At 50.3% G+C, this 15,893-nt stretch overlaps 1 protein-coding gene across 2 annotated transcripts in view; it reads left to right on the top strand.

The window, feature by feature from the left end:
- The window catches only part of LOC140403344 (pancreatic secretory granule membrane major glycoprotein GP2-like), a 126,357-nt gene extending 111,311 nt beyond the window's left edge, over positions 1-15,046 (top strand). For both annotated transcript variants that reach the window (XM_072491237.1, XM_072491238.1), the window contains exons 7-8: positions 4,717-4,806; positions 13,773-15,046. In XM_072491237.1, coding sequence (XP_072347338.1) covers positions 4,717-4,775 — 59 coding nt within the window. In that variant the 3' untranslated portion in view covers positions 4,776-4,806; positions 13,773-15,046. The remainder of the gene's footprint in view (positions 1-4,716; positions 4,807-13,772) is intronic.
- The last annotated feature ends 847 nt before the right edge of the window (positions 15,047-15,893 follow it).

Genomic DNA, 15,893 nt, shown 5'->3' with positions numbered 1-15,893 from the left:
TGAGTGAGGGAATGGGATGGAGTGAGTGAGGGAGGGGAGTGGGATGGAGTGAGTGAGGGGAGTGGGATGGAGTGAGTGAGGGGAGTGTGGTGGAGTGAGTGAGGGAATGGGATGGAGTGAGTGAGGGAGGGGAGTGGGAAGGAGTGAGTGAGGGGAGTGTGGTGGAGTGAGTGAGGGAATGGGATGGAGTGAGTGAGGGAGGGGAGTGGGATGGAGTGAGTGAGGGGAGTGTGGTGGAGTGAGTGAGGGGAGTGTGGTGGAGTGAGTGAGGGAATGGGATGGAGTGAGTGAGGGAATGGGATGGAGTGAGTGAGGGGAGTGGGAAGGAGTGAGTGAGTGAGGGGAGTGGGATGGAGTGAGTGAGGGGAGTGGGATGGAGTGAGTGAGGGGAGTGGGAAGGAGTGAGTGAGTGAGGGGAGTGGGATGGAGTGAGTGAGTGAGGGGAGTGGGATGGAGTGAGTGAGGAAATGGGATGGAGTGAGTGAGGGAGGGGAGTGGGATGGAGTGAGTGAGGGGAGTGTGGTGGAGTGAGTGAGGGAATGGGATGGAGTGAGTGAGTGAGGGGAGTGGGATGGAGTGAGTGAGGAAATGGGATGGAGTGAGTGAGGGAGGGGAGTGGGATGGAGTGAGTGAGGGGAGTGGGATGGAGTGAGTGAGGGAGGGCAGTGGGATGGAGTGAGTGAGGGGAGTGGGATGGAGTGAGTGAGTGAGGGAATGGGATGGAGTGAGTGAAGGAGGGGGACTGGGATGGAGTGAGTGAGTGAGGGGAGTGGGATGGAGTGAGTGAGGGAATGGGATGGAGTGAGTGAGGGGAGTGGGAAGGAGTGAGTGAGTGAGGGGAGTGGGATGGAGTGAGTGAGTGAGGGGAGTGGGATGGAGTGAGTGAGGGGCGTGTGGTGGAGTGAGTGAGGGAATGGGATGGAGTGAGTGAGGGGAGTGGGAAGGAGTGAGTGAGTGAGGGGAGTGGGATGGAGTGAGTGAGTGAGGGGAGTGGGATGGAGTGAGTGAGGGGAGTGGGATGGAGTGAGTGAGGGGAGTGTGGTGGAGTGAGTGAGGGAATGGGATGGAGTGAGTGAGGGGAGTGGGAAGGAGTGAGTGAGTGAGGGGAGTGGGATGGAGTGAGTGAGTGAGGGGAGTGGGATGGAGTGAGTGAGGGGCGTGTGGTGGAGTGAGTGAGGGGAGTGGGATGGAGTGAGTGAGGGAATGGGATGGAGTGAGTGAGGGGAGTGGGAAGGAGTGAGTGAGTGAGGGGAGTGGGATGGAGTGAGTGAGTGAGGGGAGTGGGATGGAGTGAGTGAGGGGAGTGGGATGGAGTGAGTGAGGGGAGTGTGGTGGAGTGAGTGAGGGAATGGGATGGAGTGAGTGAGGGGTGGGGTGAGTGAGTGAGGGGAGTGGGTGGAGTGGTGGTGAGTGGGTGGAGTGGTGGGGAGTGGGTGGAGTGAGTGGGGTGGGTGTGGGTGGGTGAGTGGGTGGAGTGGGAGTGGTGGGTGGGAGTGGGTGGGTGAGGGGTGGGGATGGTGTGTGTGTGGGAGGGTGTGGGTGGATGGAGTGAGTGAGTGGGTGGGAGTGGGTGGGTGGTGGGTGGGAGTGGGTGGAGTGGTGGGATGGAGTGGGTGGAGTGAGTGTGGGATGGTGGGATGGTGAGGTTGGAGTGAGTGGGTGGAGGGGATGTGAGTGAGGGGGAGTGGGATGGAGTGAGGGTGAGGGGATGGGGATGGAGTGAGTGAGGGGAGTGGTGGGTGGTGTGTGGGGTGGGATGGAGTGAGTGAGTGGGGAGTGGGATGGTGTGAGTGAGTGAGGGGTGGTGGAGTGAGTGAGTGGGAGTGGGTGGAGTGGTGTGGTGAGTGGGATGGGAGTGAGTGGTGGAGTGGGGAGTGAGTGGTGTGGAGTGGTGAGGGAGTGGTGTGGGAGTGGGTGGTGTGGTGGGTGGGTGTGGGAGTGGGAGTGTGGTGGAGTGAGTGAGGGGAGTGAGGTGGAGTGAGTGAGGGGAGTGGGATGGGAGTGAGTGAGGGAGTGGGATGGAGTGAGTGAGGGGAGTGTGGTGGAGTGAGTGAGGATGGATGGAGTGAGTGAGGGAGGGGGAGTGGGATGGATATCTCTCACTCTCTCTCTGCTGTGTCTCTCTCTCACACATTCTCTCTATCTTGCTGTATCTCTCTCTCACACACATTCTCTCTATCTTGCTGTATTTCTCTCTCTCTCACATTCTCTCTATCTTGCTGTATCTCTCTCTCTCACACATTCTCTCTATCTTGCAGCATCTCTCTCTCTCTCTCACACATTCTCTCTATCTTGCTGTCTCTCTCTCTCTCACACATTCTCTCTATCTTGCTGTATCTCTCTCACACATTCTCTCTATCTTGCTGCATCTCTCTCTCTCTCTCACACATTCTCTCTATCTTGCTGTATCTCTCTCTCACACATTCTCTCTATCTTGCTGTATCCCTCTCTCTCACACATTCTCTCTATCTTGCTGTATTTCTCTCTCACACACACATTCTCTCTATCTTGCTGTATCTCTCTCTCTCTCTCACACATTCTCTCTATCTTGCTGTATCTCTCTCTCTCACACATTCTCTCTATCTTGCTGTATCTCTCTCTCTCTCACACACATTCTCTCTATCTTGCTGTATCTCTCTCTCTCTCACATATTCTCTCTATCTTGCTGTATCTCTCTCTCTCACACATTCTCTCTATCTTGCTGTCTCTCTCTCTCTCACACATTCTCACTATCTTGCTGTATTTCTCTCTTTCACACATTCTCTCTATCTTGCTGTATCTCTCTCTCTCTCACACATTCTCTCCACCTTGCTGTATCTCTCTCTCACACATTCTCTCTATCTTGCTGTATCTCTCTCTCACACACATTCTCTCTATCTTGCTGTATCTCTCTCTCACACACATTCTCTCCATCTTGCTGTATATCTCTCTCTCTCACACACATTCTCTCTATCTTGCTGTATCCCTCTCTCACGCATTCTCTCTATCTTGCTGTCGCTCTCTCTCACACATTCTCTCTATCTTGCTGTATCTCTCTCTCTCACACATTCTCTCTATCTTGCTGTATCTCTCTCTCTCGCACATTCTCTCTATCTTGCTGTATCTCTCTCTCACACATTCTCTCTATCTTGCTGTATTTCTCTCACACACATTCTCTCTATCTTGCTGTATCTCTCTCTCTCACACACATTCTCTCTATCTTGCTGTATCCCTCTCTCACGCATTCTCTCTATCTTGCTGTCGCTCTCTCTCACACATTCTCTCTATCTTGCTGTATCTCTCTCTCTCACACATTCTCTCTATCTTGCTGTATCTCTCTCTCTCACACATTCTCTCTATCTTGCTGAATCTCTCTCTCTCACACATTCTCTCTATCTTGCTGTATCTCTCTCTCTCTCACACATTCTCTCTATCTTGATGCATCTCTCTCTCTCTCTCACACATTCTCTCTATCTTGCTGTATTTCTCTCTCTCACTCACATTCTCTCTATCTTGCTGTATTTCTCTCTCTCTCTCTCTCACACACATTCTCTCTATCTTGCTGTATCTCTCACACACATTCTCTCTATCTTGCTGTATTTCTCTCTCTTTCTCTCTCTCACACATTCTCTCTATCTTGCTGTATCTCTCACACACATTCTCTCTATCTTGCTGTATCTCTCTCTCTCTCTCTCACACATCCTCTCTATCTTGCTGTATCTCTCTCTCTCTCTCACACATTCTCTCTATCTTGCTGTATCTCTCTCACACATTCTCTCTATCTTGCTGTCTCTCTCTCTCTCACATTCTCTCTATCTTGCTGTATCTCTCTCTCACACATTCTCTCGATCTTGCTGTATCTCTCTCTCACACATTCTCTCTATCTTGCTGTATCTCTCTCTCACACATTCTCTCTATCTTGCTGCATCTCTCTCTCTCTCTCACACATTCTCTCTATCTTGCTGTATTTCTCTCTCTCACTCACATTCTCTCTATCTTGCTGTATTTCTCTCTCTCTCTCACACACATTCTCTCTATCTTGCTATATTTCTCTCTCTTTCTCTCTCACACACATTCTCTCTATCTTGCTGTATCTCGCACACACATTCTCTCTGTCTTGCTGTATCTCTCTCTCTCTCACACATTCTCTCTATCTTGCTGTATCTCTCTCACACATTCCCTCTATCTTGCTGCATCTCTCTCTCTCCTGTGACAGGGAGGAGGGCGAGAGCAACAGCAATTGAAGGAGGAACAAAGAGTGACAGGCGAGGTACAGATTTTGGATTGACGAGGATTATCGGGAAGACAGGAAAGTGGTGTTAGATCCACAATGACCAGCCCTGATTAGGCAGAGCCGTCCTGATGGACTCGATGATCTCGCTCATATTCCTGATGTTTTTATTAGTTTGGACAGGAGTTGGGAGGATGTGACACAGAGAGTAGAAAGTAGAAACTATATCGAGATAGAGAGAGTGTGAACCAGATATGGAGTGAAATGAAAAAATGAAATGAAAATCGCTTATTGTGACAAGTAGGCTTCAAATGAAGTTACTGTGAAAAGCCCCTAGTCGCCACATCCCGGCGCCTGCTCCGGGAGGCTGGTACGGGAGAGGAAAGAGGCAATGGTAACATTGAGGGGGAAACATGAAATAGAGGGAAGAATGGCCAGGCCCCAGTGCCTCCTGGGAGCTGGGCTCAGTGAGTTTAACCTTTTAAAGCTGTGATTGTTGTCTTTAGGAATGGGTGGCAAACAGTTTCAACTGGTGATCACATTGCTCATTGCTGGGAGACTTTGATCCTGACTCGATGCAGAAAATCATTCTGGAGGTGAGAAACTGTTTCGAGATTAAATATTGACACCAACACCTGCCTCTCACTGTCTGGATTCAGAGATCAGGAGCTGTCACCTCACATACAGCAGCTCCACCCCCCCTCTGGCCACCCTCCTATCACCCAGACAACCCTCCTGTCCCACGGAACAGGTTCAATGGGCTGAATGGCCTCCTCCTGTTCCTGTCTTGGTGTCTGAGCCTCGACAGTGTCGCTGAAGCAGGGGCTTTGTCACAGTCCAGTCCCATTGGGCCGATCTCCTCACACAAGGGGCAGACTCACATTGCACTGCTGTCCCCGAGATCACCTCTCTCTGTATCTTTCCCTCTCTCTCTCTCTCTGTCTCTGTATCTTTCCCTCGCTCTCTCCCTCTGTCTCTGTGTCTTTCCCTCCCTCTCTCTCTGTCTCTGTACCTTTCCCTCGCTCTCTCCCTCTGTCTCTGTGTCTTTCCCTCCCTCTCTCTCTGTCTCTGTATCTTTCCCTCGCTCTCTCTCTCTCTGTCTCTGTATCTTTCCCTCCCTCTCTCTCTGTCTCTGTATCTTTCCCTTGCTCTCTCTCTGTCTCTGTATCTTTCCCTCGCTCTCTCTCTGTCTCTGTATCTTTCCCTCGCTCTCTCTCCGTCTCTGTATCTTTCCCTCTCCCTCTCCCTCTTTCTCTGTCTCTTTCCCTCGTTCTCTCTCTCTGTATCTTTCCCTCGCTCTCTCTCTCTGTCTCTGTATCTTTCCCTCGCTCTCTCTCTCTCTGTCTCTGTATCTTTCCCTCGCTCTCTCTCTCTCTGTCTCTGTATCTTTCCCTCCCTCTCTCTCTGTCTCTGTATCTTTCCCTCGCTCTCTCTCTGTCTCTGTATCTTTCCCTCGCTCTCTCTCCGTCTCTGTATCTTTCCCTCTCCCTCTCCCTCTTTCTCTGTCTCTTTCCCTCGTTCTCTCTCTCTGTATCTTTCCCTCGCTCTCTCTCTCTGTCTCTGTATCTTTCCCTCTCCCTCTCCCTCTTTCTCTGTCTCCTTCCCTTGTTCTCTCTCTCTGTATCTTTCTCTGGCTCTCTCTCTCTCTGTCTCTGTATCTTTCCCTCGCTCTCTCTGTCTCTGTATCTTTCCCTCCCCCTCTCTCTCTGTATCATTCCCTCACTCTCTGTTTCTGTATCTATCCCTCACTCTCTCTCTCTCTGTATCTTTCCCTCGCTCTCTCTTTGTATCTTTCCCTCGCTCTCTCTCTCTCTGTATCTTTCCCTCGCTCTCTCTCTGTCTCTGATCTTTCCCTCGCTCTCTCTCTCTGTCACTGCATCTTTCCCTCATTCTCTCTCTCTGCCTCTGTATCTTTCCCGCCCTCTCTCTCTCTGTCTCAGCATCTTTCCCTCTCCCTCTCTCTCTCTGTCTCTGTATCTTTCCCTCGCTCTCTCTCTCTCTCTCTCTGTATCTTTCCCTCGTTCCCTCTCTCTCTCTGCATCTTTCCCCATCCCTCTCTCTCTGGTCTCTTTAGCTTTCCCTCGTTCTCTCTCTCTGCCTCTGTATCTTTCCCTCCCTCTCTCTCTGTATCTTTCCCTCGCTCTCTCTCTGCCTCTGTATCTTTCTCTCGCTCTCTCTCTCTCTGTATCTTTCCCTCACTCTCTCTCTGCCTCTGTATCTTTCCCTTTCCCTCTCTCTCTGTCTCTGTATCTTTCCCTCGCTCTCTCTCTCCCTCTGTCCCTGTATCTTTCCCTCGCTCTCTCTCTCTCCCTCTGCCCCTGTATCTTTCCCTCACTCTCTCTCCCTATCCCTGTATCTTTCCCTCACTCTCTCTCTCTGCCTCTGTGTCTTTCCCTCTCCCTCTCTCTCTCTCTCTCCCTCTGTCCCTGTATCTTTCCCTCGCTCTCTCTCTGTCTCCCTCTGTCCATCTCTGTTGCTGCCTCAACCTGTCTGTCCTCTGTCTCCCTCTCAATCTCTCGCTCTTTCTCACACTCTCGCTCCCTCTAACCTTCAATGTTTCTCTCTCTCTCTCTCTCACGCTTTGTCTCCATCTGCCCCTCTTTTACTTTCTGTTCTGTATCAGAGTAACACCATTGGCTGGTGTAATAGAACCTCAGAAATCCATCGAATCCCAATGTTGCAGAAGGAGGCCATTCAGCCCATCGAGTCTGCGCCGACCCTCTGAAAGAGCACCCTGCCGAGGTCCCCGTCCCCGTTACCCCCATAACACCCCCTAACCGGCAAACCTTTGGACAGTGGGAGGAAACCGGAGCACCCGGAGGAAACCCACGCAGACACGGGGAGAAAGTGTAAACTCCGCTCAGTCACCCGAGGTCGGAATTGGACCCGGGACCCTGGCGCTGTGAGGCAGCCGTGTTAACCACTCAGCCACCGAGCCGCCCGCGTGTTATTGTCACGTGTTCCGCAATGACATAATCGGAGCGTTTCACGGGCTTTTGTGGAGTTCATCATTGTGCCCTGTTTGAGCTGCATTTTGTAAATAAACCCCGTCCTCAATGTGATACCAACTCGACGTGTGTCGCCTCTGAGCCCTTCTCTTTGGAGCTACAAGAAAAAATAAAACCCCTTTTCTCTCTCTCTCGCCTCTGCCCCATTCTCTCTCTCTTTCTCTCTGCCTCCTGTCTGCCCCACTCTCTCTTTCTTTCTGTCTCGTGCCTGTCCCACTCTCTCATCCCTCTCTCTCTCGCCTCTGCCCCACTCTCTCCATTTCTGTCCCACTCTCTCTTTCTGCCTCGTGTAGGTCCCACTCAATTCCTGTTTCTTTCTATCCCACTCCCTCTCTTTCTATCCCACACTCTATCTCTTTCTATCCCACTCTCTCTCTTTCTACTCCACTCTCTCTCTCTTTCTATCCCACTCCCTCTCTTTCTATTCCACTCTCTCTCTCTTTCTATCCCACTCTCTCTCTCTCTATTTCTATCCCACTCTCTATTTCTATCTAACTCTCTCTCTCTTTCTATCCCACTCTCTCGCTATTTCTATCCCACTCTCTCTGTTTCTATCCAACTCTCTCTCTCTCTTTCTATCCCACACTCTCTCTTTCTATCCCACTCTCTCTTTCTATCCCACTCTCTCTCTTTCTTTCTATCCCACTCTCTCTCTCTTTCTATCCCACTCTCTCTCTCTATCTATTTCCATCCCACTCTCTCTCTATTTCTATCCCACTCTCTCTCTCTCTATTTCTATCCCACTCTCTCTCTATTTCTATCCCACTCTCTCTCTCTCTTTCTAGCCCACTCTCTCTCTCTTCCTATCCCACTCTCTCTCTCTCTCTGCCTCATCCTGTCTCCCTCTTTCTCTGTTCCTCTCACACCCTCTTCCACTCTGTCTCTCACTAAGTTCATTTCTCCCTCTTATCTCTCCATTACACATATTGGCAGCAAATTCCCGCGTTCCTCACACCCTGAGCCGTTCCAGCCAGTGATTGGCAGTGAAGGTGACTTTTTGTCCCCAAACTCTACCCCCCTCGCCCCATCACTGCAACATTAACCATTTCTCCCCCCCGCTCACTGCAATATTAACCATCCCACCCTCACTGCAATATTAACCATGTCTCCCCCCCCCTCACTGCAATATTAACCATTTCTCCCCCCCTCACTGCAATATTAACCATTTCTCCCCCCCCCTCACTGCAATATTAACCATGTCTCCCCCCTCACTGCAATATTAGCCATGCCCCCCCTCACTGCAATATTAACCATGTCTCCCCCCCCCCTCACTGCAATATTAACCATGTCTCCCCCCCTCACTTCAATATTAACCATGTCTCCCCCCCCGCTGCAATATTAACCATTTCTCCCCCCCTCACTGCAATATTAACCATGTCTCCCCCCTTCACTGCGATATTAACCATGTCTCCCCCCCTCACTGCAATATTAACCATGTCCCCCCCTCACTGCAATATTAACCATTTTCCCCCCCTCACTGCAATATTAACCATGCCCCCCCTCACTGCAATATTAACCATTTCTCCCCCCCACTCACTGCAATATTAACCATGTCCCCCCCTCACTGCAATATTAACCATTTCTCCCCCCCTCACTGCAATATTAACCATTTCTCCCCCCTTCACTGCAATATTAACCATGTCTCCCCCCTCACTGCAATATTAACCATGTCTCCCCCCTCACTGCAATATTAACCATTTCTCCCCCCCCTCACTGCAATATTAACCATTTCTCCCCCCCTCACTGCAATATTAACCATGTCCCCCCCCTCACTGCAATATTAACCATGCCCCCCCCCTCACTGTAATATTAACCATGTCCCCCCCCACACTGCAATATTAACCATGTCCCCCCCTCACTGCAATATTAACCATGTCTCCCCCCTCACTGCAATATTAACCATTTCTCCCCCCCTCACTGCAATATTAACCATGTCTCCCCCCCTCACTGCAATATTAACCATTTCTCCCCCCCTCACTGCAATATTAACTATGTCTCCCCCCTCACTGCAATATTAACCATGTCCCCCCCTTACTGCAATATTAACCATGTCTCCCCCCCTCACTGCAATATTAACCATGTCTTCCCCCCCTCACTGCAATATTAACCATGTCTCCCCCCCCCACTGCAATATTAACCATGTCTCCCCCCTCACTGCAATATTAACCATTTCTCCCCCCCCCTCACTGCAATATTAACCATTTCTCCCCCCCTCACTGCAATATTAACCATTTCCCCCCCTCACTGCAATATTAACCATGTCCCCCCCCCTCACTGCAATATTAACCATTTCCCCCCCCTCACTGCAATATTAACCATGTCCCCCCCCCTCACTGCAATATTAACCATTTCCCCCCCCTCACTGCAATATTAACCATGTCTCCCCCCCTCACTGCAATATTAACCATTTCTCCCCCCCCTCACTGCAATATTAACCATTTCCCCCCCCTCACTGCAATATTAACCATGTCCCCCCCCTCACTGCAATATTAACCATTTCCCCCCCTCACTGCAATATTAACCATGTCTCCCCCCCTCATTGCAATATTAACCATGCCCCCCCCTCACTGCAATATTAACCATGTCTCCCCCCTCACTGCAATATTAACCATTTCTCCCCCCTCACTGCAATATGAACCATGTCTCCCCCCCTCACTGCAATATTAACCATGTCTCTCCCCCCCTCACTGCAATATTAACCATGTCTCCCCCCTCACTGCAATATTAACCATGTCTCCCCCCCCTCACTGCAATATTAACCATGTCTCCCCCCTCACTACAATATTAACCATTTCTCCCCCCCCCTCACTGCAATATTAACCATGTCTCCCCCCCTCACTGCAATATTAACCATTTCTCCCCCCCTCACTGCAATATTAACCATTTCTCCCCCCCTCACTGCAATATTAACCATGTCTCCCCCTCTCACTGCAATATTAACCATTTCTCCCCCCCCACTGCAATATTAACCATGTCTCCCCCCCTCACTGCAATATTAACCATTTCTCCCCCCTCACTGCAATATTAACCATGTCTCCCCCCCTCACTGCAATATTAACCATGTCTCCCCCACCCTCACTGCAATATTAACCATTTCTCCCCCCCCTCACTGCAATATTAACCATGTCTCCCCCCTCACTGCAATATTAACCATTTCCCCCCCCTCACTGCAATATTAACCATGTCTCCCCCCTCACTGCAATATTAACCATGTCTCCCCCCCTCACTGCAATATTAACCATGTCTCCCCCCCTCACTGCAATATTAACCATTTCTCCCCCCTCACTGCAATATTAACCATGTCTCCCCCCCTCACTGCAATATTAACCATGTCTCCCCCACCCTCACTGCAATATTAACCATTTCTCCCCCCCCACTGCAATATTAACCATGTCTCCCCCCTCACTGCAATATTAACCATGTCTCCCCCACCCTCACTGCAATATTAACCATGCCCCCCCCTCACTGCAATATTAACCATGTCTCCCCCCCCACTGCAATATTAACCATGTCTCCCCCCCACTGCAATATTAACCATGTCTCCCCCCCTCACTGCAATATTAATCATTTCTCCCCCCCTCACTGCAATATTAATCATTTCTCCCCCCCTCCCCTCACTGCAATATTAACCATGTCCCCTCCCCTCACTGCAATATTAACCATGCCCCCCCCGTCACTGCAATATTAAACATGTCTCCCCCCCCTCACTGCAATATTAACCATGTCTCCCCCCTCACTGCAATATTAACCATGTCTCCCCCCCCACTGCAATATTAACCATGTCTCCCCCCCCTCACTGCAATATTAATCATTTCTCCCCCCCTCCCCTCACTGCAATATTAACCATGTCCCCTCCCCTCACTGCAATATTAACCATATCTCCCCCCTCACTGCAATATTAACCATGTCTCCCCCCCCACTGCAATATTAACCATGTCTCCCCCCCCTCACTGCAATATTCATCATTTCTCCCCCCCTCACTGCAATATTAATCATTTCTCCCCCCCTCCCCTCACTGCAATATTAACCATGTCCCCCCCCGTCACTGCAATATTAACCATGTCTCCCCCCCTCACTGCAATATTAACCATGTCTCCCCCCTCACTGCAATATTAACCATGTCTCCCCCTCACTGCAATATTAACCATTTCTCCCCCCCCTCACTGCAATATTAACCATGTCTCCCCACTCACTGCAATATTAACCATGTCTCCACCCCTCACTGCAATATTAACCATGTCTCCCCCCTCACTGCAATATTAACCATGTCTCCCCCCCCTCACTGCAATATTAACCATGTCTCCCCCCCTCACTGCAATATTAACCATGTCTCCCCCCTCACTGCAATATTAACCATTTCTCCCCCCCCTCACTGCAATATTAACCATGTCTCCCCCCTCTCACTGCAATATTAACCATTTCTCCCCCCCCTCACTGCAATATTAACCATTTCTCCCCCCCCTCACTGCAATATTAACCATGTCTCCCCCCTCACTGCAATATTAACCATGTCTCCCCCCTCTCACTGCAATATTAACCATTTCTCTCCCACCCTCATTGCAATATTAACCATTTCCCCCCCTCACAGCAATATTAACCATGTCTCCCCCCCCTCACTGCAATATTAACAATTTCTCCCTTCCCTCACTGCAATATTAACCATGTCTCCCCCCCCTCACTTCAATATTAACCATGTCCCCCCCCCCTCGCTGCAATATTAACCGTTTCTCCCCCCGTCACTGCAATATTAACCATGTCCCCCCCCCCCTCACTGCAATATTAACCATGTCTCCCCCCCTCTCTGCAATATTAACCATGTCTCCCCCCCTCACTGCAATATTAACCATGTCTCCTCCCCTCACTGCAATATTAACCATGTCTCCCCCCCTCACTGCAATATTAACCATTTCCCCCCCTCACTGCAATATTAACCATTTCTCCCCCCCTCACTGCAATATTAACCATTTCTCCCCCCCCTCACTGCAATATTAACCATTTCTCCCCCCTCACTGCAATATTAACCATGTCTCCCCCCCCTCACTGCAATATTAACCATTTCTCCCCCCCTCACTGCAATATTAACCATTTCTCCCCCCCTCACTGCAATATTAACCATTTCTCCCCCCCTCACTGCAATATTAACCATTTCCCCCCCTCACTGCAATATTAACCATGTCTCCCCCCTCACTGCAATATTAACCATGTCTCCCCCCCTCACTGCAATATTAACCATGTCTCCCCCCTCACTGCAATATTAACCATGTCTCCCCCACCTCACTGCAATATTAACCATGTCTCCCCCCCCTCACTGCAATATTAACCATTTCTCCCCCCCCTCACTGCAATATTAACCATTTCTCCCCCCCCCCACTGCAATATTAACCATGTCTCCCCCCCCCCTCACTGCAATATTAACCATGTCTCCCCCCCTCACTGCAATATTAACCATTTCTCCCCCCCCCTCACTGCAATATTAACCATTTCTCCCCCCCCCTCACTGCAATATTAACCATGTCTCCCCCCCCTCACTGCAATATTAACCATGTCTCCCCCCCCTCACTGCAATATTAACCATGTCTCCCCCCCCTCACTGCGATAGTAACCATGTCTCCCCCCCCCCCTCACTGCAATATTAACCATGTCTCCCCCCCCCTCACTGCAATATTAACCATGTCTCCCCCCCTCACTGCAATATTAACCATTTCTCCCCCCCCCTCACTGCAATATTAACCATTTCTCCCCCCCCTCACTGCAATATTAACCATGTCTCCCCCCCCCCCTCACTGCAATATTAACCATGTCTCCCCCCCCCTCACTGCAATATTAACCATGTCTCCCCCCCCCTCACTGCAATATTAACCATGTCTCCCCCCCCCCCTCACTGCAATATTAACCATGTCTCCCCCCTCACTGCAATATTAACCATGTCTCCCCCACCTCACTGCAATATTAACCATGTCTCCCCCCCCTCACTGCAATATTAACCATTTCTCCCCCCCCCCTCACTGCAATATTAACCATTTCTCCCCCCCCCCACTGCAATATTAACCATGTCTCCCCCCCCCCTCACTGCAATATTAACCATGTCTCCCCCCCTCACTGCAATATTAACCATTTCTCCCCCCCCCTCACTGCAATATTAACCATTTCTCCCCCCCCTCACTGCAATATTAACCATGTCTCCCCCCCCCCTCACTGCAATATTAACCATGTCTCCCCCCCCCTCACTGCAATATTAACCATGTCTCCCCCCCCTCACTGCGATAGTAACCATGTCTCCCCCCCCCCTCACTGCAATATTAACCATGTCTCCCCCCCCCTCACTGCAATATTAACCATGTCTCCCCCCCTCACTGCAATATTAACCATTTCTCCCCCCCCCCCTCACTGCAATATTAACCATTTCTCCCCCCCCTCACTGCAATATTAACCATGTCTCCCCCCCCCCCTCACTGCAATATTAACCATGTCTCCCCCCCCCCCCTCACTGCAATATTAACCATGTCTCCCCCCCCTTACTGCAATATTAACCATGTCTCCTGTCTGTGATGTAGCTGCAGCTGTCGTTCAGGGAACGATTCCCGGACCTGAAGCTTCATTTGAGTCTGGGAGAAAGTTAGCTCTGGGCTGTGGCTGCTCCAGAAGATTGACGGTGATGGATCGTACCAGTGAGCACCTGGTCACCTGTGCGTTTACAGCTTCGCTCAGTAATAGCCCTGCCTTACAGCGTGACGCAGCGAGCAAAGGGTTAATCGCTCGCTGTGTGTTAATCTTACATTGCGATTGATTCTTCTTCATATTAGGGAATGTGGGAGCTTTTAGTTTTGGCTTTGTGGAATAGGGAAGTATAACCTCCATTTGGAAGTCCTGACCACTGGGCTGTGGGACAGAGACTGACCCCAAATGACCATTTTTAACCTTCTGCTTAACGAGAGGATTTTATAAAGATCTGTGTCCAGTTGCTGAATTCCGAGATTTGTCAGCACCGGGAATGGGTGTCCAGACAACAGTGAATCCCAGCACAATCTCTGGGTAGAGATCATCCATTCCCTCAGGGTTCCTCGACAATGGTGTTGTTGGGACAGAATAAAATCCAGCATTCTTGTTTCCTTCACAGAAACACATTCTGTTGAGCAAAGTGAAATATTTGATAACTGATCCCAGGAGCTCAATGAAACAAGGGAGGGAATCAGCTTTTCCGATATGTGGTGGGTCCAATCAGATGCTCCTTATCTGGAGGAGCGATATTCCTGATGGAGCAGAGAGCAATGTGTTCCCACCTTCACTCGTGTCAACCAATAGACCCGGTGAAAATGTCCTGTTGGTCACAACTCTGCAGCGTGAAGCTGGCAAACCGCTGGTGTGAGCGAGACATGGTCAGGACTAATATCAGGGAAACTCCTGCAGACACTGAACTCTCAGCTAGTCAGGCAGCGGCTGTGGAGAAACCCCAGATCATGTTTCAGCTCAATGCTTTGGCTCCTGACCCTGAAAGAGTAACTGGGATTCTCTCCACAGTTACTGCCTGACCGGCTCTGCATTTACAGCTCGCTGGGTTTTCTCTTGTTTCTGTCACACAATCAGGTCTGTGAGCTTCCCATTAATGGACTTTCACAGCCACAAACCTGGGGTCAAAAAGGTCTCGAATGAAGCAGTCGACTGTCCTGAGGATCTGGATTGTGGAGAGTTTGTTTCACTGAATATTCAGCTGGGAAGTGTAACATGTCGGAGTTCCTCACCATCACATGTGGGCTGATCGGTTCAGCGGGTGTTTCAATGTTATTGCATGAAGTGTGTGCTCAATAAATCTGTAACTGCTTGACCACAATGTGTGAAAGGTGTTTCTTTTGGAGAAATGTGCAGATGATCTGATTCAGAGTGAAAACCATCCTGGTCCAGATTGAAACTCATTCTGACGCTGAGACTGATGTTTGGCTTGTTTCTCTGAGTGGGATCTTTCTGTTCCTCTGGCCTCCACCCGCTTCACCTTCCTCTCTCTGCTTCACTCTGACCACGTCCACAGTCCCTGGCTCCTTCACGTGCAAGAAGTGTGTCCAGTTGCAGCTCCTGTTAGGCCGCTTGACGGCTCTGGAGCTGCGGATGGACTCACTTTGGACCATCCGTGATGCTGAGGACGTCGTGGATAGCACGTTTAGCGAGTTGGTCACACCGCAGGTGAAAGGTACTGAGGGAGATAGTAAATGGGTGACCAAAAGACAGAGCAAGAGTAGGAAGGCAGTGCAGGTGTCCTCTGCGGTCATCTCCCTGCAAAACAGATATACCGCTTTGGATACTGTTGGGGGAGATGGCTCACCAGGGGAAGGCAGCAGCAGCCAGGTTCATGGCACCGTGGCTGGCTCTGCTGCGCAGCTGGGCAGGAAGAAGAATGGCAGGGCTGTAGTGATAGGGGACTCAATTGTAAGGGGAATAGACAGGCGGTTCTGCGGACGCAATCGAGACTCCAGGATGGTATGTTGCCTCCCTGGTGCAAGGGTCAAGGATGTCTCGGAGCGGCTGCAGGACATTCTGGGGGGGGGGGGGGTAAACAGCCAGCTGTCGTGGTGCACATAGGCACCAACGATATAGGTAAAAAACGGGACGAGGTCCTACAAGCTGAATTTTGGGAGCTAGGAGTTAAACTAAAAGGTAGGACCTCAAAGGTAGTAATCTCAGGA

Source organism: Scyliorhinus torazame, chromosome 27 (assembly GCF_047496885.1).
Source record: "Scyliorhinus torazame isolate Kashiwa2021f chromosome 27, sScyTor2.1, whole genome shotgun sequence".
Classification (NCBI taxonomy): Eukaryota; Metazoa; Chordata; class Chondrichthyes; order Carcharhiniformes; family Scyliorhinidae; genus Scyliorhinus; species Scyliorhinus torazame.
This window is presented reverse-complemented; position numbering and strand designations above follow the sequence as displayed.